General features: G+C 44.5%; 1 protein-coding gene across 3 annotated transcripts in view; it reads left to right on the top strand.

Moving 5' to 3' along the window:
- Positions 1-22136, top strand: part of MCTP1 (multiple C2 and transmembrane domain containing 1) — a 3303831-nt gene that overhangs the window by 3218969 nt on the left and 62726 nt on the right. For all 3 annotated transcript variants that reach the window (XM_069627643.1, XM_069627644.1, XM_069627642.1), the window contains one exon: positions 14307-14416. In XM_069627643.1, coding sequence (XP_069483744.1) covers positions 14307-14416 — 110 coding nt within the window. The remainder of the gene's footprint in view (positions 1-14306; positions 14417-22136) is intronic.

Here is a 22136-nt window from a genome sequence, read left to right as displayed (position 1 = left end):
TACCTGTGTCAAAAAATGCCATCCAGTCACTAGGGTTACCTTGGGTCGGGAAACCGTGACCAAGAAAGTTGAACTTCCAACATGTAGTAAAGTTTCGAGTGGCTGTTACTCCAAATTGTCATCAGGGCATATATCATAATAGTAAAACATTATTATTAAAAGCACAGAAAATCAACCTTTTCTTTAAATCCGTATGGGGCCATTGAGTCCAGTCTTTCGATCCAGAATGTTTCGTGTTTGTTGAGTCATTTCACCAAATCTTCATGTGGGCCCCTTCTCGTCACCACTTCCACTATCTGGAATTGTATATGTGAGGGTATCCAGTTAAAATTTCGAATGAACAATTTCGAATGCGTTTTTGTTGAGAAAAAAAAATGTCGAATATATTTTATTTTATTTGTCTTTTTTTTGGGTTTAGTTAGTAAAAAAAGGGTCAATTAAAAAACTGGGGGTTGGGGCGGGAACCCCTCCACTAAATTTTGTAATTTTTGTTAAAACATTTGACATTTTTTTTCCTGGCATTTTTAATAAGAGAAAAAGGAAATCGAAATTGTGGCATTCGAAAATGTCGCTATAAACCATCTGTGAGATGTCATGCTTCTTTTCCATCCAGTGGCGTGCCACTGCTGAGTTCCTGTTTTTGGTGCGTATGCAAGACCGGTGTGCGTTCCAACACTGCTAGCACTGTCTCTTGGATTGTCCCACACATTAAACTCCACATGGGCATGTAATTGTGTAGATTACATAAATTGTATCACAGGTCACGAAGCTTCTTATTTTAATCTTTTCACCTGATCTTGGGAGGTGTATAATGTTGCCCTTGGTTACGAACCCGCAGTCCATGCAATGCAGACATGGGAATGTGTCTGTTTTTTTAGGTCTGGGGTAATTTCTTGGACATACCAGTTTTCACCAGTCAATCTTTAAAATTAGCACTTCTTTTGTATGTGAATGTGAGTAGCTCCTTGAAAAGATACTCCACTCGAGAGTTAAATATGAGTGTTCTCCAATTCTGTCGTACAATCGATTTGATTTCTCTACTTTGACTACAGTATTTAGAAACATGTACTAGAGGCAGAGGTTTCTTTTCTTTATGTTCTTTGGTGAGCTCCTTGGCCTGTGAAATATTAGCTACAAGTTCCTTTAATGCATCGATCTCCTCGGGTTTGTACCCTCTGGCTAAGAACATGTCATCCATACTTTCAATCTGATTTTCATAATCCTCGCATTCGCTAACTATCCTCCTTACTCTTAACATCTGACAGAAAGGGAGGTTCTTGATCAGACTTGACTGATAGAAGCTTAGTCGATGAAGTAAAATATTTAAAAAAAAAAATTTTATTTACTTGATTCAACTGGTTAACAGTTTTTACAAGATAAAACATAGAAGTCCTTCTAGGCAGTAAAACCAAATTATTCTTGTTAAAGCTTAAACCATAATCCAAAGAAGAGAAGATCCCTGGAAGAAGAGGAAAAGAAAAAGAAGAATTAGGAAACCGGAACAGAGATAAAGAGGAGAAAGTGTTAATATATTTCCAGTTGATATCACTGCCACAGTAAGCTCTATACATGGCGTTCCTCATTTTTCTTCAGTCTTAGCCGGGAATATGTTTTGGAAGAAGGTTGCTACGGCTATAGCATGTGAAGTTTTGTTTCCAGACATTAAGTTATTCCACCTGGTCTCTTCGTCAAGGACTTGCTGACCGACGAAAAGGTCAATAGAATGTGCCTTAGTGTGTCCACCTGGTCTTGGTTGTCAAAGTGTCGACATCTGTTAAGCGTTGTCTTTCCTCTAAGAGCCATTATTTCATTCATTGCCATTAGGTTAAGGCAAGCTCTCAAATAAGTTGTTCTATGAGACAGACTAGGGAACTTCTTAATGTATTCAGGCAAATGGTTTAGTTTAATTTGGTTTACTGGCCAATCGGATGTCAGTTTATAATGCCTTGCTATGGCGTTAGTATGAAGTAAAATATTTCTGTCTGTCTTTTTTCTGTAAATGATAGTAGTGTATCCCCATTCTTGAGAGTTACCTCTACGTCTAAAAAATGGATCTGGTTAGTAGATACTTCACTGGTAAATTGTATTCATGGATCAATGGTATTAAGGTAAACTAGTAAACTAAAAATCCTGCAGACTTTCAATAGCCCCCATCCACACACCAAAAATGTCATCTATAAACCTGACCCACAATTTGAGATAGTTGCACCAATCAGGATGGTCTAGAATGTGGTCTCTTTCAAACTTATGCATAAAGCAATTGGCATAGGTGGGTGCCATGGTGGCGCCCATAGATGTACCTGATGTCTGTAAATAGAAGCGATCTTTGAAGTGAAAGTAAGAGTTTTCAGCAATAAACTGCAGCAAAACTAGGATGAACGCCTGTGAGGCACTGATGTGCTCAGCATTGAGGAGAAACCACTGAACAGCTTCCATACCTAGATCATGGGGAATTGAGGTGTATGGACTTTTGACATCTATGGTGAACATAATGCTTCCCGGGGTGTATGTTATCTGACTGAACATTTTTAGCAAGTGTGTGGTATCACAAATGTATGTGTTGGTCTTTTGAATAATTGGCTGTAGAAAAAATTGCATGTATTTGGCCAGTGGTTGAAGCACACTGGTTGGGTGCATTTGTACAGCCGTGCACCCCTCTTGCTTTGCCTCCATTTTTAAAATCGTTTTGGGTTGGGTGTACCTATACATTTGTGCACCCCTCTTACCAAGCGAGTGAACAGATGTAGAAGTACACCCAAACCAAAACGGATGGAGGCACAGATGCAATGCAAGATGGGTGCACAGATGTAGAGTTTTTGGTTTTGGCAAGAGCCTCTTGCTTTGCATCTGTGCCTCCATTTCTAAAAATCATTCTGGGTTGGGTGTACCTCTACATCTGTGCACCCCTGGTACACCCAACCCTCAACTCAGGGAAGGGAAAGAGGGTGTTGGGTAAATAAAAAAAAGTGGTCAGGGAGAGAGAACAAAAAGTAGCGGCGGATACATAGATAAGGAAAAAGCGGGCAAAAATGTAAGAGGATAATATAATGTACCTGCTGCTTTCTGAACGTGCTACTCTCTGCTTTGGCTGGTGGTGTTGTGTCCTCTGTGCCTGCTGCTCGTTCCTTAAACACCAGCGAACTGGAAGCAAAACAACAGAAGCTTCCGGTGTCACCCTAAGCCCTCGCCTCCAGGACCATCCACCAATATGAGGCCTAGAAGGGAGGACTTAGACATGTTTGCTGCTTTTACCCGGGCCAGAGAGAGACAGAGTATGGATGGTTACACTAAGCTTCTCCTGTTGATCAAGTAGGAATGATTGAAGACATACCTATGCATGACAGGTGCATTTATTTCCATGTTTTCCAGCGTGATTATAAATGTTTGGTTTCACTCTTTATTCGAGTCTGAACAAGGAGTGTTGGTTAAGGTAATGTGTCCTATCCACTGTGATTTGTTTTTGTGATTTTTCTAATTTCTGCGCCACAGACTAACATTATTCTTATGTTATGTTTCCTTCCCTTCTGGTCAATATGTCTAATATGTACTGTGGGTATGCTTTTCATATTGTAATTTAAGGGTTCAGCCCTGAAGACGGATTCTATCCGAAATGCATAGGTGATTCTGAACCCATGTCACAGCAACACTGCCTCATTTCTGTACATTAAAACAAACTGCGTTATATATGTGGTCACAGATTTTAATTTGAGAAAGGAAATATTTAAGGTGTTTCCAGAATACGTAAAGTGTTATCAGATTCAGTTCATTCTTTGGGCAAAGCGTGGGCACGTGGTTCTTGCAGGGGCAACCCTGGGAGTTCATTTTTGCACTGTTGGTGACATGCCATCTACCAGATTTAGTAGGCATTGCCCTAGAGAACCAATTGTACATTGAATGACTTTCTAAACCAATTTTTCTAAAATAAAATGTTGGAAAATGCACCATTTCAACAGGTCATTTCAAAAATGTTCTTGGGAGAAACATCTACTTTCCCCTACATTATTTAGGGCTCTCTTGTTATGCTATAATTTGTGGAGATGTTAATACCCCTGTAATAAAGATATTCACCAGCCGCCACTGACTTTGAACCATTTTTAATTCCAGTACTCCCTCAGGAGCTGCTGACCCCTAGTACTAAAAGCTGCTTTCGCTATTGCCACGTGAAAATATTGTTACTGGCCCCACACAATGGTGGCTGGAAGAATGAAATGCTGGGGTCGTAGTGCCACCCCCGTTTTTTCTATGTTAGATTTAAGATTTAAGTCATAACTTGACATCTTTCACCTAGTGCATGTCTGCTTGCTGTCACTACGGCAGTATGATCATCATAATCACTACACATGAGGAGTGACCCGGGCCGGCCCCTAAGTCTGGGGTCAGAATACGCGTCTTAGAAGATCTGAGGGGGGGCCCTCAGCAGTATTATGCTGCTGCCTTAACCCACTTCCTTGTGCCTTCCTACAAGTAATCCACAGGTTCCGGAGTACTTTTGTCTTCCATTGTTGCTGAATTGGTCTAGTAATGGTAAAACAAGTTTAACTGGGGCTGTCTTGTCTGAAATCAGAACGTTAATGTCTAAAACCTCTTGTTGGTCGATATCTGTGCAGGAAGGTGTATTTGGTAAAGCGGACCTAAAGGGTGAAAAACACCTGATCTTCATAGTTTGAAGCATCAACCATTATTGAGAAATGAACAACTAAATGGAATTTCCACACCAAATGTTTGGATGATTACGTGTACAATATTGTATTTTTTAAAAGTTCACGTATATGGCCTAATGCATGCTTAGGCCGATTTGAATAAAGATGAAGCGGATTGCTCCAGCTTGGTCATTTAGATCAATAGCATGTTGAACAGCTACGGCATTGACTCAAAGATTGAAGCTACTAAGGATTATGCATCAATTTAAGAAATCGATTGGCTTAACATACGGATACTTATTTGTTCTACAAATCCTGATTTATTGCTGGTTGGAGGGTGGTATATCAGCAGTATGCCAATGGAACTTCCTATTTTTATGGTCAGTCTATGAATATTGGATACTATACAAAATGTAAATTTACTAAGGGATTAATTGAGTGCTTCAGGTCACTCTGTGCACTGTAGGTAGGTGTGTGGGGGTGTACTGCAGAGGGCACGAGGAGAACTGACCATGTGCTCGTAAGTCAGTATGGCTGAAAGTGGAATTCAGTGGGTGGTCCGCTTGATATGATGAAACAGTTGCAAAGTCTTAATGGGAAGATCGCAGAGTGTTAGGAATGGTCTTAAGTGCTTGGGTGCTAGGATGCAGTATTGCACTCTAGAGAGAATTAAGTGCTGTCAGAAAAGCTGGTAATGGCTGAGGGTAACCCAGTGCGTTAATACGCTGTCAGCTGAGCACAAGAGATGCATCTTCAGTCCATGGAAACATTTCAGAAGGTGGTCTTCTAACTGTAGCTGAAGATGGAGGGATTGCAAAGGGTGAATCCCCGAGTTATGCCACTATAACTCTAGTATCTAGTGGGTCATAGCTGTATTAGGCAAAGCTCAGAGGCATAGAAGGCTGATAGAATTGAACAAGCCATGAGAGATATTCAGGAGAACAGCTATGATGGGTTCTGTGGTCTCAAAGTGTCTTGCCAGGAGGCCGTCCCCTTATCAGAAGCCACGGTTGGTGGTATTAGTGGCTGTGTTATGTGGTTGTGGCACTTCAGGCCAAGGATAATGCTGGTGGCATGGCTTGGATTAGGTGTATTAGGGGAAGAACCCTCCTGACCAAGTGTAAGTTGCAGGATGTTTGATGAATAAGGTCACTTGGAGTGTAAAGTAGAGGTCCTCCCCCAGGTTGTCCTATTTTGGACTAGTGCTGGACTTCAAACACCATATGCTGGATGAAATAATAAGACCTAGTCTCCTTAGCTCTGTTATATTGACAAATTACCTGTGAAAAACACGAGCAAACGGTATCAGTGTCCGTTGTAGTCCTAAAACTCAAAGAGGTTATCAGAAAATGAAACAATTCTGCAGTTTGATTAGAATTCCTCCCTGTTCCCATCCCCAGTTCACCTGCACTGCACCTTCACATGAGAGCCTCCCTGCAATTCCCTGTCGGATATCTATTGCTCTATAAGTAATCTCTTCACCAAAAAGTTGATTTGCAGTGTTTACCACTTTGGTGAACACAGATTTGTTCTTCATCCAGGTGTTGTGCCTTTCCATGTCCCGCCTTCTGTCTACAAAATACAGAATAGAACAACAGCAAAATGATAAGTGAGACAAGTATGTCAACTCAGGCAAAACAAAATCCTTTGGGGCAGCAAGAGTTGGTGTAGGTGGAGCTTTTTCTTGGCCTGCCAGGGCTGGTGTTAAGGGCAGTCGTTCTGCGGCGAGTGCTCGCATATAACTCTCATCTCAAACCAATTTGGAAGAGCTTTACAGGGGTAAGGAATTTGGCCTCATTGGAATTTGGCAGGTTTAGGCAGACATGCCAAAAGTAAGTCAACTACACAGTCCCAGTTCTCTAGAAACCCACAGGTCCTGCCTTGCCAGGAAACAATGTACTGTTTATACCACAGCCATGATACTACCTTAGTAGTAGTTAACGCATGGGAAAGATTTCCCTTTCATCCAGGTGCATGTAGGGTGTGGGCTGGTTTGCGTGGTTTGGAGGGAAGATATCAATTTAGATTAACAAAAAGACAACAAAATCCCAAAGTCACAAAATTCATAAAATGTATGCTATTCATTGGTCTGGCGCTATAACAAGCTTACAATGGTAATCATGTAGCCAGGCAGGTAACTCGCTAACTTTGACAGAAGAATTGGTGATCAGTGCGACCTCTTATGGTCCACGCCACCTGGGTGCCAGTGGAGACTTCACTTGATGACTCTTCACCAAAACAAAATCGCGAGCTTGCAGAGGTTGGCAAGCTTCAGTTGACCTTCAGGTTAAAGTCTCTTTCACCTGCTCATGGAGAGAACTCATGGAAGAATTTTGGGGCTATTACACAGTCAAGTAGATTGTCATTGGTAAGCTGCAGACTTGTGTTCATACTTTTTACTGGGATGGAGTCATGGCGACTTTATAGGACATCCACATAAAACCTTGTTCGGACTCAGTCCCATTCTCTTGTTACGCTTTACAAGTGTTCCACATGCTGACTAGTACTAAGGGCAGTGTCTCTGGCCACTTCAGGCCAATCTCTTGAAAAATCTTACACATTGTATTCTTCAGCACTCCATTTTGGTGTGGGCAGTGAAGATTATGTTTGAAGTTTAGGGCGGCAAAAACATCTTTGACTATTTGGTTAAGAAAGTGTGTCCCAGTCACTATTTATACCGAAAGGTATTCCACATTTTGGTACAAAATCCCTAAATAATGCCATAATCAAAGAGATAGCATATGCTCTTCGACATGAATAAGCCCCAATCTAACCAGATAATACACCCAAAACCACTAGGGTAGGCTGCGGATTATTCCAACAGGGTAACTGGACAAAATCCACATGGAGGTTCACAAAAGGACCATCGGGTTGCAGATATGCTCCCTGTGTAGCCAGCCGGTACTGCTTTTCACATGTTAATCTTAGGGCAGTTTGTGAACCTTATACAGTAATAGTGTGCCATGAAAACAACCAGAGGTGTGTGCAAATGTTTGTTTAATGTTGAATCATTTCACTCTTACCCACATGAGCATGGCTGTGGTATATTCTAACTGAGAAAGCAATAGTTTTGGTTCAACCAGATGTCCTAGTTCATCTCTCCGTAGAAAGTCCTCATGCAAACGGCACCCTTTATTGATCCAAATGTCCTTTCGAATAGAAGGAGCATTTTCTTGTATTTGTGCCTGCTCCCCAAGAGTCTTAAAAGGGGGCAGCTCACGTACCTTTCTTACGGGGAGAATATATTGAGCCTCAGAGTCATCAATAGCCGCCAGTTTTGCAGTAGAATCTGCACAATTATTGCCACAGTTAACTTCACTTTTAAGTGGCTGATGCTTGGTGCATTTAATACTTGCTGATTGTTTAGGGAGCATGATGGCATCCAATAGTCCACTCACATAAAGATGATTCTTTATAAGAGAAGCAGAAGAAGTAAAGCCCCTTTTTGTCTCCACAACTGTCCAAAATTGTTTTCAACTTCAAAGGTATATCTGGAGTCAGTGTATATGTTCACAGACAGTGCTTGGCCAATTTGCAAGCCCTTGCCAGTGCCACAAGATCAGCTACCTATGCAGATGTAATAATTTGGTAATTTACCACTATCCACCACTTCGCCCAAGGCACACTTGGCATACCTAGTCGTTAATTGGCCGTTCTAAGCCTGATAACAAGAACCATTCACAAATTATATCAGTTCTGCATTATCTAATAGCAACAGAGCCATGGGGCTTTGTTTCATGTGGTTCACCATCACGGGTAGTAGGAATCAGGGGTGCTGGATTCAACACTGGGCATTGGTCAAAATAATGTGGGTGGAATTCAACAACAGAATCTCATATCTGTTAGGATGAGATATAGACATGTGTTGTGTTTATGTTTTGTTTAATAATGCTACTACTGATTGAGGAACAGCACCCTCTAAAGGAGATCCCAACACAATGGTTTGCATTGCTGCACTGCTATTGCAGCTGCAGACACCGCAAGCATGTTGATCAATACTCGCTCAGCAGTCGCTCACTCTGCAGAGATCGCTGACCTCATCTCGTACAACAACCTTGATGCCCTGTTCATCACTGAAACATGTTTTTGATGTCCTCCTACCCCAAGGCTACTGCGTCCAACATGCCGACCGGCAAAGGAAGGGCAGGAGATGGAGGGGCAATCATCACAGGAGCGATTGGCCATGTTCCATCATCACCTCTCCCAAAACATGATCATTTGAATCACTCACCTGCCGGGTTCCTCTATCGCACAATTAATCCATCACCTTCAACCTAATCTACAGACCACCTCACAATGGTGACTCTTTCATTGGAGCCATCTCCAATTTACTCTCCTCTGCCAAATTAGCACATTCTTGTAATGTCTTTTTTGGTGATTTTAACATCCCAGAGTCACAGGCTGACAGCCATACTCGAAGCATACTTTTCGTACTGACCGCTTCCATGAACCTTAAGCAAATGGTGCTCTCCCCCATGCACAACAAAGGCAACACCCTAGACGTAGCCTTCACATCATCCCCCTGCATCACCTGTGCATACCCTATCCCACTTGACTGATCTGACCATACCACTATCCCATAATCAGTCACCCACTCTACTACGGCTCACAAAGATCAGGCTAAACACCCCCTAACTCAATGCCGCTCATTCAAAACCTTCCCGGTCAATGAGCTGGAAACAAACTCTGCTGACTTCCCCACCACTGTGAATGTCTCTGCCTCCTGGAATTATTCAACAACTCTGCTATGAAACTGGTGAACACTCATGCCCCACTAAAATCCAGCTAGATACTGACCAAACCATACCCCCATGGTACACCCCCAAGCGTGCCTCCAACAAACCCTCAATCAGAGAATTAGAGGAATGGTGGTGCAAAAACCGTAACCTGAAGACCTCACCAATCTCAAACCTCTCTGCGCAAACCATAGAATTCTGATTACCGAGACCAAAGCTGCTTACTACTCCACCACCATTAGTCACCAGAATCGAACAACTCCACCTCCTAAATTACTATCAGTCAGGGTTCCGCCCTAAGTGTAGCATTGAGACAGCCACCGTCCAGGTGGTGAATGATGCCCTCCAAATCAAAGATAAGTGTGACTCTTGCCTCGCCATCCTCCTAGACCGTTAGGCTGCATTGAACACTGTCGACCACTGCATCCTTCTCTCCCTCCTTGCTGACAGGATGGGATTCTCTAGCACTGTCCTGAATTAGTTTACCCCCTAACTCTCAAGCAGACACCAGGCTGTTCAAATGAACTTGTTGTGTTCTAACTGCCTGCAGGTCTCCTTCGGAGTCCCACAAGGCTCCATTCTCTCACCAATCTTTTGTAGACTATACATTGAGCCTTTGCGCACTTTCCTCAACGATCCTAACATAGCCATCCACCAATACATGGACGATACTTAGTTCTACATGAGAGTAAATAGGGCGGAGGACATAATTCGTATCTGTGATTACCTAGCCATCATCGAGTCTTGGATGTCGACTGACTACTTCAAACTAAACCCATTCAAGATTGAATTCATCATCATCGGTCTGCCCGCTAAAAAACAACCTGCCCAACAAATGCTCAACGATATGCGCCTAATAGGATTTGATCCACAACTCTCAGACTCAGCAAAATCCTTAGGCTTCAGCATTGACAGAAGTCTGTCCTTCCAAAAACACATAGTTGAGGAGGCCCAAATAGCCTGGCTCTGAATGTCTAGCCTTCAGAAAATCAAACCCTTCCTCGCACCACAGGACTTCCGGACCGTAGTGCAGACTCTTGTGGTCTCACATATTGACAGGGGAAATGCTCTTCTGACAGGGCTTCCAGCTGCTCACTTGGCTCCCCTAAAAGCAGTCCACCACACTGCAGCACATCTTATTACAGGAGCACAGAAATTTGACCGAATTACCCCAATCCTTTGCGAACAACATTGGCTTCCACTCCAAGCCAGGATACTGTTCAAGACTGCATGTATCATCTCCAAAGCAGTCATGAATAGCACACTAGCATACCTGGCAGCTAAGCTCCACATATCTGGTGGCACATGCGCCTCGCGCAGCGAATCACCTAACTGACTTGAATTACAACTCGTCCACAAAGAGAGGAACCACAAACAATCCTTCTCTTGTCATGTACCCACCCTCTGGAACTCCATCCCGGTGTCGGCTCGCAATGCCCCCACAATTCTCCATTTTTGCAAATCTCACAACACCTGACCAAGGACTAATTCCAATGGATGCACATACCGACGCACAGACCTCAAAGTGCTGCGCTTCTGTTAAAAGATGGCAGCCCAAATGCTGGCTACCCACACTCTGTACAGCACTCTGTTGCTCTCGAGCTAGGACTGTGCTTGAAAGAATAAAAACAATAACAACAAAACAATCCGTATATGTGTTGTTGTAAGCCAGTTCTTTGAGCAAACACAGATACCAGTGGCTTTGCAGCGCAGCGCTGATGGGAGTTGTAGTGCTGAACATCTTCATAGCGAAAGGTTGCCGACCCCGGGCCTAGAGGGAGTGAAGGTGGGAAGGCGGCATTTTAGAGTGCGAGGTGTGGGATAGACACCTTTATACAATACATTGCATCAAAAGTAGATTCTGAGGAATCCAGTGGTTTGGGCTGGTGTTGGAAACAGTGCTACTACTGGAGTATCTTTCAGTAACCACTGCACTATATTATATTTTGTCTGGGTGCCATATTTAACATACTATTTGTCACGAGTGTGTGGAATGCACGCCAGGCATGTTTCCTGAACAAGCAGCCGGTATTTTCTTTTCAAACAAAAATTGTATTATTGTTTTTCATGTCTTTTTTTTTTAAACGTCTGCGAAAAGGTCCTCATAGAATAGTGTCTGCAGTTGTGATTTCCTTGCGATATGGGGTTTATTAAGTGTGATCATATTGTAAGAGTCCTTTAGCTTTGTTTTAAAAAAACAAAATCTGTATCATTCAGAAAGAAAATGCTGCTGTTCATAAACCCCTCATCTTTATTTATCAACCATTTTCTAAAAGCCTTGCTCGCTGCGCCTGTGCATGTGATTGCTTCTGAGTGTAAAGGTGTATTTTGTGATGGATTTTCACCCTGCCTGGCCTACTCCTTGCAGGCACTCTCTAGGTATGTTTACTGCGACGCAGCCTGAGAGCTATGTCCAATGCCAGTACCAGCGCCATCGCCATCGCCATGAAGGGCTGGCAAGGAGTTATCACGAAGCACAACAACATTCAGAAAAGGGCCTCCGAGCCAGGCCTCCCAGGTGCCCCGTGTCTGTTTTATTTAGCTTCTGGTAGCCACAGTTAGGAAGTGCACATAAATATCACTTTTGCATAAATGCCCCCATTGCCAGGATCCGTTTGTCTCTGATGTCAACAGTTAAAATGCATACCTTGAATTCTGACATCACAGACAAGGGGACTCTGTTAAAACAGAGCTCTAAATTAGTGCCTATAACTGTTAGCAGCAGGAAACAATTATTGTCTTGCAGCTGTGTTTATAAAGATGCAGTAACTAATTACTGTTGTAAAACCATACAATGAATATTTAAACAAAGCGGGATGTGCCATGTATGGGGGGTGGGGGGGCAGGAGAGGCTGGGAGCGGGGGCAGAAGGGCACTGCCTTATGGGCTATGCGTGTGATTCAGCCCAAGCTGTGCAGAGAACAAGTTGCAGGGTGTGCTGCCACCAGACATGCCAAGGGCTCCGAATAGCTGGAGTGCTGCTCCACTGGCAGAGCCAGAACCACGTGTCATATGTCCACCGGCTAATTGCAGCTTTGGGATATGACGCCCTTGACACTGGTGTTACCGGTAACGACGACGTCGATCCGAAAAATGTTTGTTGGGCTGGCCAACTTTGCTGGAATGGCAATAGTGAAGGGGTGGGGGGCCGTGCCTCAGTTCCGCTACAACAGTGCAATTGGACCGCCGCTGTCTGCATAGAAAACGATGATAAATTAGACATTAACAATGTTCCCATTGGTCTGCATAAAAGGCAGCCTTTAGCTGCCACTTGTCCTGTAACGGGCGCTCAGCGGTTTTCTATAATTGTGCGACCTTTACACCTAATGCCCACTCTGCCCATTACCTGCAAACGCCTTCCCTGAGATGGAGATCAACAATCCACTGGTGAGTACTCCTGAGCTACCTTTGCACACACAGGTTATTGTTTTTCATTGCTACTTACCAGTGAATTTTATTCAGGTTGTCATTGTCCTCACACACATATTTATTGTAGCAGTTGGAGCTCAAAATAAAAAAAAGTAGACGAAGCATATTACAAATATTAGCCAAAAATGTCAGGAACCTTCTACTGAGAACACAAAGAAATGCTGCCATGGCTTGTTGTGGCGCTTCTACGGCGCGCACCATCTTCCCGCGCTTCCTTGAGTGGCAGACAAACTCGCACGGCCTGCCTCACTCATGAACGCGGGGCTTCAGGTGCGACATGGGGATCGCACTCAGGGCCCACCATAATGCACATGCCCAGTGGATGTTGATGTTGCCGGCCATAGAATCGACTCCACAAGCCAGGGCCAGTAGCCGGAGGGCACCAAAGCTGAGACACCCCCCCAAGGCATGGAGCACATGCCAGTGGGTGGGCAGGCAGAGTGGCATTTTGGCAGATCCAAGGCAAAGTGAGTGGCAGAAATGGGGGATGTGAGAGCCACATGGGCTATGATAAGGGCAAGGAGAGTGGCATGGGAGAAGATGCCGGCAGTCAGTGCAACATTGGCAAGCAGAGCCACGTGTGTTGGACCTGGGACAGTGGAAGCAACTTATGGGCCACAGCTTGGGCAAGTGAGAGCAAAAAGGTGTGGTACTATGGCGCGAGAGAGCCATTGGAGCAGAGAACTGGGCCAGGGAAATCCACAATGGGACTGCCCAAGTGAGACTGACTTGGGGAAGAACGACTGACCTGGGGAAGAACATGGACAGAGAGACCCACGGCTGGCATAACGGTGGCAGTGAGCGCCACATGGGTCAGAACAGAGGGGGTTAGAGCGACCTGGTGCACAACTGGGGTAGTGACCGACACATGGGACTGAACCTAGGCTCTGCGGGCCACACAGAGCTGAACTAGGGCAAACAGAAGCACACAGGGCGGAACCTGGGAAGAGCAATACAGGGGTGCTATGGATCAGTGGTAGCACCATTGAGGCGTCCCTGGAGCAGGGAGAGGCATATGGGGCAAAGTTTTGTCATTAAGAGTGACAATGGGGTGCATGAGTCATGGCATCTGAGGTATTGGGATATTTCACACAATCCCCTGCAGAAATGCTTGTAAATCCTATGGCTTTTTTCGGTATTGTCAATCAGAAATTGAGCTGCAAAATTCACCATTGGGGCTCTTTTGACAAAGAAATCCTTGGGGGAGCCTCCTTCCCCTTAAAACAACCACAAATGGGGTTGACTTGCTGTGTCTACTAAGTAGTGCCAGGTCGGGGACAACATTTGCCCCAAAAGTGTGAACGTATGAAAGCCACTACGGCCTCCATGGGCCACCAGACCAGTGATTTTCTGAAAGTGAATAACACCAGGTCACCGATAGATGTTCATCGCTGGAATGACTATGCAGCTGTGAATGTTCCTTATGCATTTTGTATGTCTATCTGCAGCAAGCACGAAAAAGCAAAAATCACCTAATAGCAGCGTCTTGTTCGTGTTTTAGGACAGTGAAAAGAAAGGATTCATGAATAAACTATACGCTATCCAGGAGGTTTGCGTCAGCGTCCAGAATGTCCTTGATGAAGTAGCTTCCTTTGCAGAAAGATTAAAAAAGTAAGTGTTGATGTGTTAAATTGGACTTGTCTCTGATAGGGCATTCAATTAAATGTTTAACTGGGGCGACAAAGTATATTCTTAACATATATGTAGTTTCTGCATATGTGTGCATGCTAGGTCGTTGCTTAGACCGCATTCTGTGCATGTGGTGTGTAACTATTAGCTTCAACAGGGCATGTTACCAAGAGATTTCACCTGAAGAGAAAATGCTTATTCTCCGAATTAAAAATGTTTTTCCCACATCACATAACGCAAGTTATTTGACCCCAATAAATGCTTTACAGGGGGACCGAGTTAACTGTCAATATGTCCCAAAGAACATGTTGGTCTAGCCCTAGAAAGCTGTCAATTTGCTCCTCATAAGCAATCATATCATTGCAGACCTGAAGGAACTGTGGAGAAGTTGTACATTTGTTTAGACTGTTTCGACTCACACCTATTGAACTTGGTCACAGGTCTCTAAACAGACCCGAGGGGAGGCCTATGTTGTAACCCTGAGGGGAGGCCTGTGTTGTAACGTTCAGGTCCCGCTTTACCAAATTCTTGCGGATCATGATTCCAACCAGCTGTGTCTCTGGGGCTGCCCTACAGAATCAAATAGAAAAACATACTCCGATGGCTTTAAACAATCCATACAAGTACTGTTAAGTTCAACAATACAAGTATATATGTAACAGTTAAAATCAGATACCGTAGTACATATCGTCATTAATAGGTGTATTAATATAGTGATTTTAGAATCGTTCTACTTAGTAAAAGTGAACGCCAAAACAGCAGAGTTCAGTTAAAATTCCATTAGACCATCTTCCCACGATATAATAGGTTGGTGAACTTGACTTGTTGTATTGTGTGGCGTTTTAATTTGAATTTGTATTTTAACCTGCATTACATTGGGTATTGTGATATTTTATGTTTTATTTTTCTTGTTTTCGCTTTGTAAAAGTTCTTTGAACTAATTACAAATAAATACATAACAATAATCGTGAATAAAAACATTTTAGATCCCCATGTAAAGAGTACCACGTAATTGTGTTGCTTTTGCTAACTGGTCAAATTAACTCATTAAAATAATTGCATGTTCACATTTTATATTGGAACGACCCCTTAATACAATACCTAATACCTGGATTTTTGATTCCATGGCCCCTTAACAACTTACAGGCAAAAAGTATATTTTGCAGGTTTTTGTTGGTTACTTCACAGAATCTGCATGTCTGCTGTTGTTTATTTATCCCATAATGGGGTCCCAAATAGCTCAACACGGGTGCCTGGTCAACATGCCGAAGTACAAATCTTCTCCTTCTTTCACGATGGAGCAGATCTTATAAAGACTGTGCTGTCCCAACTCACCCAATACTGCTATTGAAGGCAATGTCTCCACAGGTACTAGATCATTTTTCCCAACTCTGTTTCTTTTTTTTGCTCTTTAGTTGCCCCTTTGAATTCGGTTAGTAACAAGTTTGTGGTTCTAGGCAAGAGATTTAACACCTCCAGGTCCTTTGCATCCGGTGCTATTATAGTGGACATCCAATCCCCCCTCTCAATGGTGAGGACTTAATATCCAGGTACACCAGCCCCAACAATGAGGCTGGCTCAGAATTCCTCCTTCTTGGAGCCACATGGAGGCGTACGGCTTTCACCTTTGCCTCCAACGAGGTCAGGCCCAGTTCCAAGCGACTGCCACCAGAGGTACAGCTCAATTCACACCCAGGAATTGCTTCCAAATAAGACCATCAAGGGAATTCAAGTTAAACCTATTTGAGCAATCTCATAATTCTGCCTTATATATACTTTGTGCTGCTGTTTTCCCTGCACAACCAGAACCGTTGACTTGCTACTGATCCTGGTATCAAACATTTAGATGGTCCCGGTGTGTCTTTTTGCATGATTCTCGATCATGTTATGATTGAATTTCCTCATTACTTTGGAGACAAATAACAGGCTAGCTAAATTATAACAACCCTACTAAAAAGAGCCTTCAATAAACCAGCAGCCTGCCCTGGGCCTTCCTTGCACTTCCCAAGAACAAGGTTTTGCAAAATGGCTGTGACACAGGAGCCTTCTTTGCCACTAAGGCTGCTCATCATACGCTTTTCAGATTTCTCTGCCAGATTACCGCATTCAGTAAATTCTCTTGCTTATAGGTACACTGCCAGCCGGCAGTGATGGACACGGATTTCCTAAAATATCACATGAGTTATTTTAGGGGATCAGCATGCAGTAGTTCTTTGATCCTTGCCCACCCTAGCTTTTTGTGTACACAGGAGGACGGGGTATGGTAGCGGATCACACCACTACTGCACCATTTGTAATAATTCACAACAGAACAGTGTTGACCATTCTATGCATTACATGGTAATTTGGGTGAGAAGGCGGGTATCAGAGAATCCCACTTTTTCACACTCCCTGGAGTCCGCTTGTGGATAAACAGGTCCGTAGTAGGCCAGATGCACAGATCCTGTGGTATTTCCTTATGAACAAATCTTAAAGCACTAACTAGTTTAGTTAAGTCCTTGTTATAGTATGGTTAACTGATTTGAAAGCATGAGCAGAAGCAAAACAAACTACCTGCAATGTCCTCTTTCAAAGCTGAGGGTGAAATCGCTATTCCTTGAAACGTAGTTCAACACCTATTGAAATTGTGCGCGTTCCTGATCACACACGTTGACTCGTATGGTAATCAGTAACACAATGAAGGATGGCTGCAGTCAGTTGTAATGATTAGAAGAAAACCTCTACATCAATTATTATCATGACCAAGTGGAGAGCTCAAGCGCAACTGCCTCATCTTGAAGAAAGGGCAATGCCATGTAACATGAGTTTGATGTCCTGGTCAGCCGGTCATCTTCCCGAATTGATAAATTGGGTGCCATGAGTGGGTAATGAAGGTCACACAGATTATTAAAGCGCTTACGAAGGGCAGGGATTGGTACTAAGCACCATATAAATCACCAACATGTTATCTATTCACATTTACCATAGTTTACAAATACAGCTGAAACATACGTTGTGTGAACCTTTAAAGTAAGGATCTGCCAGAACTGAAGTAGGGGTTGAAGTTAAGACTGAGGGCCTCATCACGAGTTTGACGGTAACCTTTAAATCCGGCGGTAGCGCTATTACCGCCAGATTTAAGGGTCCGCCAAATCAGGGCTTCGCGGATATCTCCCCAGCTCCGAACCGGGGGGAAATACGCAGAAAATGTGCACTCATACCGCCGGCAGGAAATACACCGGCGGTATGAGCGCGAAAATTCCCCATTGAGCCCAATGGGGAATGGGGCATTCCCGAATCGGCTCAGTGGGGAATGGGGACTTCCATTACCGCCAAACCCGTGATCTGGCACTAATAGCGCCGGGGGGGTTGGCGGTAGGGCACATAGCGCCAGCGCTATTAGCGCCGGCGTTACCGCCCAACTCGTGATGAGGCCCTGAGTGGTGCCCTGCGTTGTTGCTGAGAACTGTGCCACCATAATCGGTGTTCTGCCAAACTCTCATCTAGGCAATGTCACTCCCCTGTGTATTGATTTACCAGTGGAGTCCACTGCAAAAGCTTCAGCGGTTACAGAATGTCAACTTCAGTCCCGTTGTATTAGTCTTACTAATTAGTTCTGCAATGTATCTAGTCTTGTATCCTTTGCCAGTGACCATCATAGTGGTCTGGAAGGGCTGAGGCTTGTCTGCAGATTGGTAGATCGTTCCCCGGCCAGGAGATTCCAGGACGGAGTCCGAGGAGGAGAGTGAAATAGGAGGGCAAAGTGGGAGGAGCTACAGACACACCGTGCATTGTTATTGGTGAGTAATAGGATAGACAGGAAGAGGAGGGGAGTGCATTATTAAGTGGGCAGGCATGTAGACTCAAGTCAAGTGGAATGAGGAGGAGTGCACCCCACTATAGGCAACTATAACTTGCGGGTAAAATATGGGCTCTCAAACAGCAAGGCATGTTAGTTGGTTTGTGTGGTTGTATGATGGGCTCTAGATGTGCTCAAGCCTTTGCTGGAAGCATGGAGGCTTGTGTGGGTATGAGGAAGGATATCACCACCGAATCCAACGACAGTAGGTCACTTCTTGGACTGAGGAGCCTTACGCCGTCAGCAAGGACACTGTCAATCGCTGACAGAGTGAAAAGGTAAGTGTTGGAGCGTGAGAAAGGAAAAGTGTGGGGAGGTGGAAAGGCACACAACTTGCATGCCCAACCTACTAGAAGGTTTTAGCAAGAAAACAAAATTGTTGAAGCACACATTTTCGTCTAAGAATTTAAATTGAACTTTTTTTTTATATTGTCTGATTTTATAATGCATGTCATTAATTTGATCAGAGAACTACACAACTCGGAGCAAATTTGAATATATTTATTAGGTTTTCAGAAATACTTCCAGCAGAGATGGTCATTTCGTATAACACTATTTCTACCCAAAAATCCATCAAATTCTTCATGACCTCCTCAGTTCATTGAAAAATCCTCAGTTCATTGAAAAAACCTTGGACATGAATTCATTACGTTAGATGAGAATGTTTATGTTATGACTAGGTGCTTGTTAAATTCATAATGTTCTCCTAATCAGCATGAACTAGAAGACATACTCATTGCAAGTCAGGGTTTGCTTCTTGTCTGGATACCTTTCAAACATTACCACTCCCCAGCTTTTCCCTCGGAAAAGACGACGCGGATCAGGGGTTGCCTTATGGCCTGGATAATAGTTGCGAATGGCTATGTCTCCTGAGCACGTGCACATCTTCCCTGACCATGCAGCATTACAGATGCGTGGCCAGTCCACATTGCACCTAGCGATCCCTGTGCAACTGATTGCAGCTAGGAGCACTGAAAAATAGGCAAATATATTTCTGCTAATTCAAGGGATTTCCAAATACCTTTTTCCTTTTAAGGGATTTCTGAAGAGAGAAGTTAAGCAGAGAGACGTCTGGTTATGTGGTGGAGGGGCGAAAGCAGACCGATGTTTAAATGCCTGCACCTTGCTCTTTGAAGTTGTGCCAGAAAAACGAACCATGTATACCATATCTAATGAATCAGCGGGACATTTTGAATTAAAGAATGCATTGCATGGGAGGACCACCTCAGTTTGCACTTAAGTGCAAAAGTTCCCCTCGGTGTAATCTACCTCATTTCTGCCACCTAGTTCATACCACGAAATCGCCTGCACTCTTCACATTTCCACTCCATTGTGGAAAAGTGTAAATGCCTCCTGCAATTAACGATGACAAGACATTTACAATGGATTCCTATGGAATCTGACTGCTTTTACTAGGTGATCATTGCAGTCGGATTCCATTGGTTTTCCACTAGCATGAAAATACATGTTGGCGGATTACCCGACGGATTTGTCAGTTGAATCTTAAAACGCAGATGGGCATGTAAAGACTGCCGTGCCCCCAAACACCAGCTGGCAAATTGCTGAAAATCTGGTGAGTCAGTAAAATGGCGCTAAAAGTGTACCCCCACTTTTACTGATCCGTGGGAAATGGACAATGACCCCTTAAATGTTTTATACAGTTAGCCAGTGGATTCCTAGTAGTATACCAAAAGCAGCAGCATCTATAAGGGTGGACTACAGTTTTTCTCTGTGCACTGTGACAACGCCCCCTGTCTGGCCCTCGGCTTGTGCGGCAATGGGGGCTGGGTGCAACTGCCCACTACACAATGCTTAGTAGCGGGGCTTTGCGGGAGGAGTCTCTATGCCTCAGGAGGGTTTGTCACCAGAGAAGCCAGAGCATACCTGTGTCCCTTTTAAGAAAGGCCTCAGTGTGGGTAGAGCATCTGACGCACACACTCTCTTGGGGAGTAAGCTTACATAAGAGATGTCCCATATTGGAATCTCCAGGGTCTCGTCTCGCAATGGAAGTACTTGCAAGTTGGACACACCTTCTGACAAAATAACACTTTGGCCACTGGAAGAAATGGCCTTACAAAGTCCCACGTGCAAAGATAAAACGATTTTAAAAGCGCAAAGATCTGACACGCACATGGCTCATTGCAAGAATGCTGAGCCATGGAGTCCAACAGTGTGTGCCAACAATCTCGCACCAAAAACCTTTTATCATACTCGTTCGCAAAGGGAGCTGAGTAATAGCGCAGGTATTTGCAGAACTCATTTGCTGCAGACCAGAGTCTCTACCATCATTCACTGAATACCATCAAAGATGGTGACCGGCGTTTATCAAGGATTGGACCACTGTTCTGTGCTCAGGGCTGCAAGGCCCGAGAACCAGCAAACATCTGCAAACCATCACTGCTCAACCAATCCAGTTCCCTACCTGAACCAAATACACCTCTGAAAGCGATTAAGTGAAGGAGGTCAGAGGGTTTAGGGCCAGGCCAGTCTTAAACCGCTGGTTTAGGGATGCCTTTGTGGGTGCTTGAGGGTGGAGAAAGGATGTAGGTAGAGTTGGGGACAAGGCAGTAAAAGGAGGTATGTGAAGCAGGAGGAAGAGCCGGGAGAGCAGTGGCCAGAGGGAAAGAACGTAGAAGTGGGGCGGAGGACAGTGAAGAGGTAGCGAGACTGAACATCAGAGGAAATAAGGTGATTGGAGGAGGTGCTAAAGGAGGAGAGGAAGGAGTTTAATGGTGTTTGGAGACTATATTTATTTATTTATAGTTTTTATAAAGCTCTACTCGCCCATAGGCCTCAAAGCACACAGGGGGAGATGAGGGAGGAAGGAGTATGAAGACAGTTGGAGAAGACATTACAGGAGAGGAAGGAGGAAGTAGTATGAAGAAGGCCAGGGAAAACATCAATGGAGGCGATGTAGGCATACAATCAGAAGGGGGTTGGCAGAGATATCCAGGAGGAGGAGGAGCACAGGAGCACTTTAAGGTGGAGATTGAGGTGGGAGGAGATTGCAGTAGAGGAAGAGGTAAGGAAACCACCAGAGAGAATATCATAGTAGACAATCAGAGCGGGGGTGGGGGTGAGTGCAGGATAGGTGAAGATACGAGAATGTGGTGAAGCATTGAAGAGGAAGGGAAAGGGGAGAAGGGAGGAGGAGGTTCAGGAGAGGTCCCCTTTGGCATGAGACCATTATGACTTGCAGAGGAAGTAGATAAGGTCAGTGGCCCTCATTACAAGTTATGCCGGTAGCCATGCCGCAATTTGCGGCATGGCTGCCGGCAAGACCGCATCCGTGTCCGTGTCCTCGGAATGAGGACTTACCGGACCATTCTGAGTTCGGATGGCCCGGTAATTCCTCACTCGAGGACACGGACACGGTTCATCCCCATTCCCATTTCAGCCCCCATAGGGGGCTGAAATGGGAATGGGAGAGGGAGTAAACAACGGGCCATTACGAGATTGGCCCGTTGTTTGCTCCCTCTTCCCCTCGCGGGACCCGGTATGCACGCCTGGTTTTCCCAGGCGTGCTTAATGTGTCCCGCAAGGGGACCTCGTAATGTGGCGGAACGGGTTGAACGGCGCCGCAGCCTTTTACAGCGCCGTTTAACCCATTCCGCCAGGGTCGTAATGAGGCCCAGTGTGTTGTGGACTAGAACCTGGACCCATAAGGCCGAAAGGCGGAAGAAGTCACCCAGACCCTACCTTATAGAAACACCCAGGTGGCCAGACTCATGGTGGAAGCATTGCTGTTTACAGCAATATCAAACAGTGCTAGCTTTTACAGTTTCCCTGACCTAGCATGTGAGTACATGTGGGGCTCTGAGAGCCAAACAAAGGGATCTCCCTGGAATGCAGGACAAGAAAAAG

Source organism: Ambystoma mexicanum, chromosome 6p, assembly GCF_040938575.1.
Source record: "Ambystoma mexicanum isolate Mex_15411 chromosome 6p, UKY_AmexF1_1, whole genome shotgun sequence".
Lineage (NCBI taxonomy): Eukaryota > Metazoa > Chordata > Amphibia > Caudata > Ambystomatidae > Ambystoma > Ambystoma mexicanum.
This window is presented reverse-complemented; position numbering and strand designations above follow the sequence as displayed.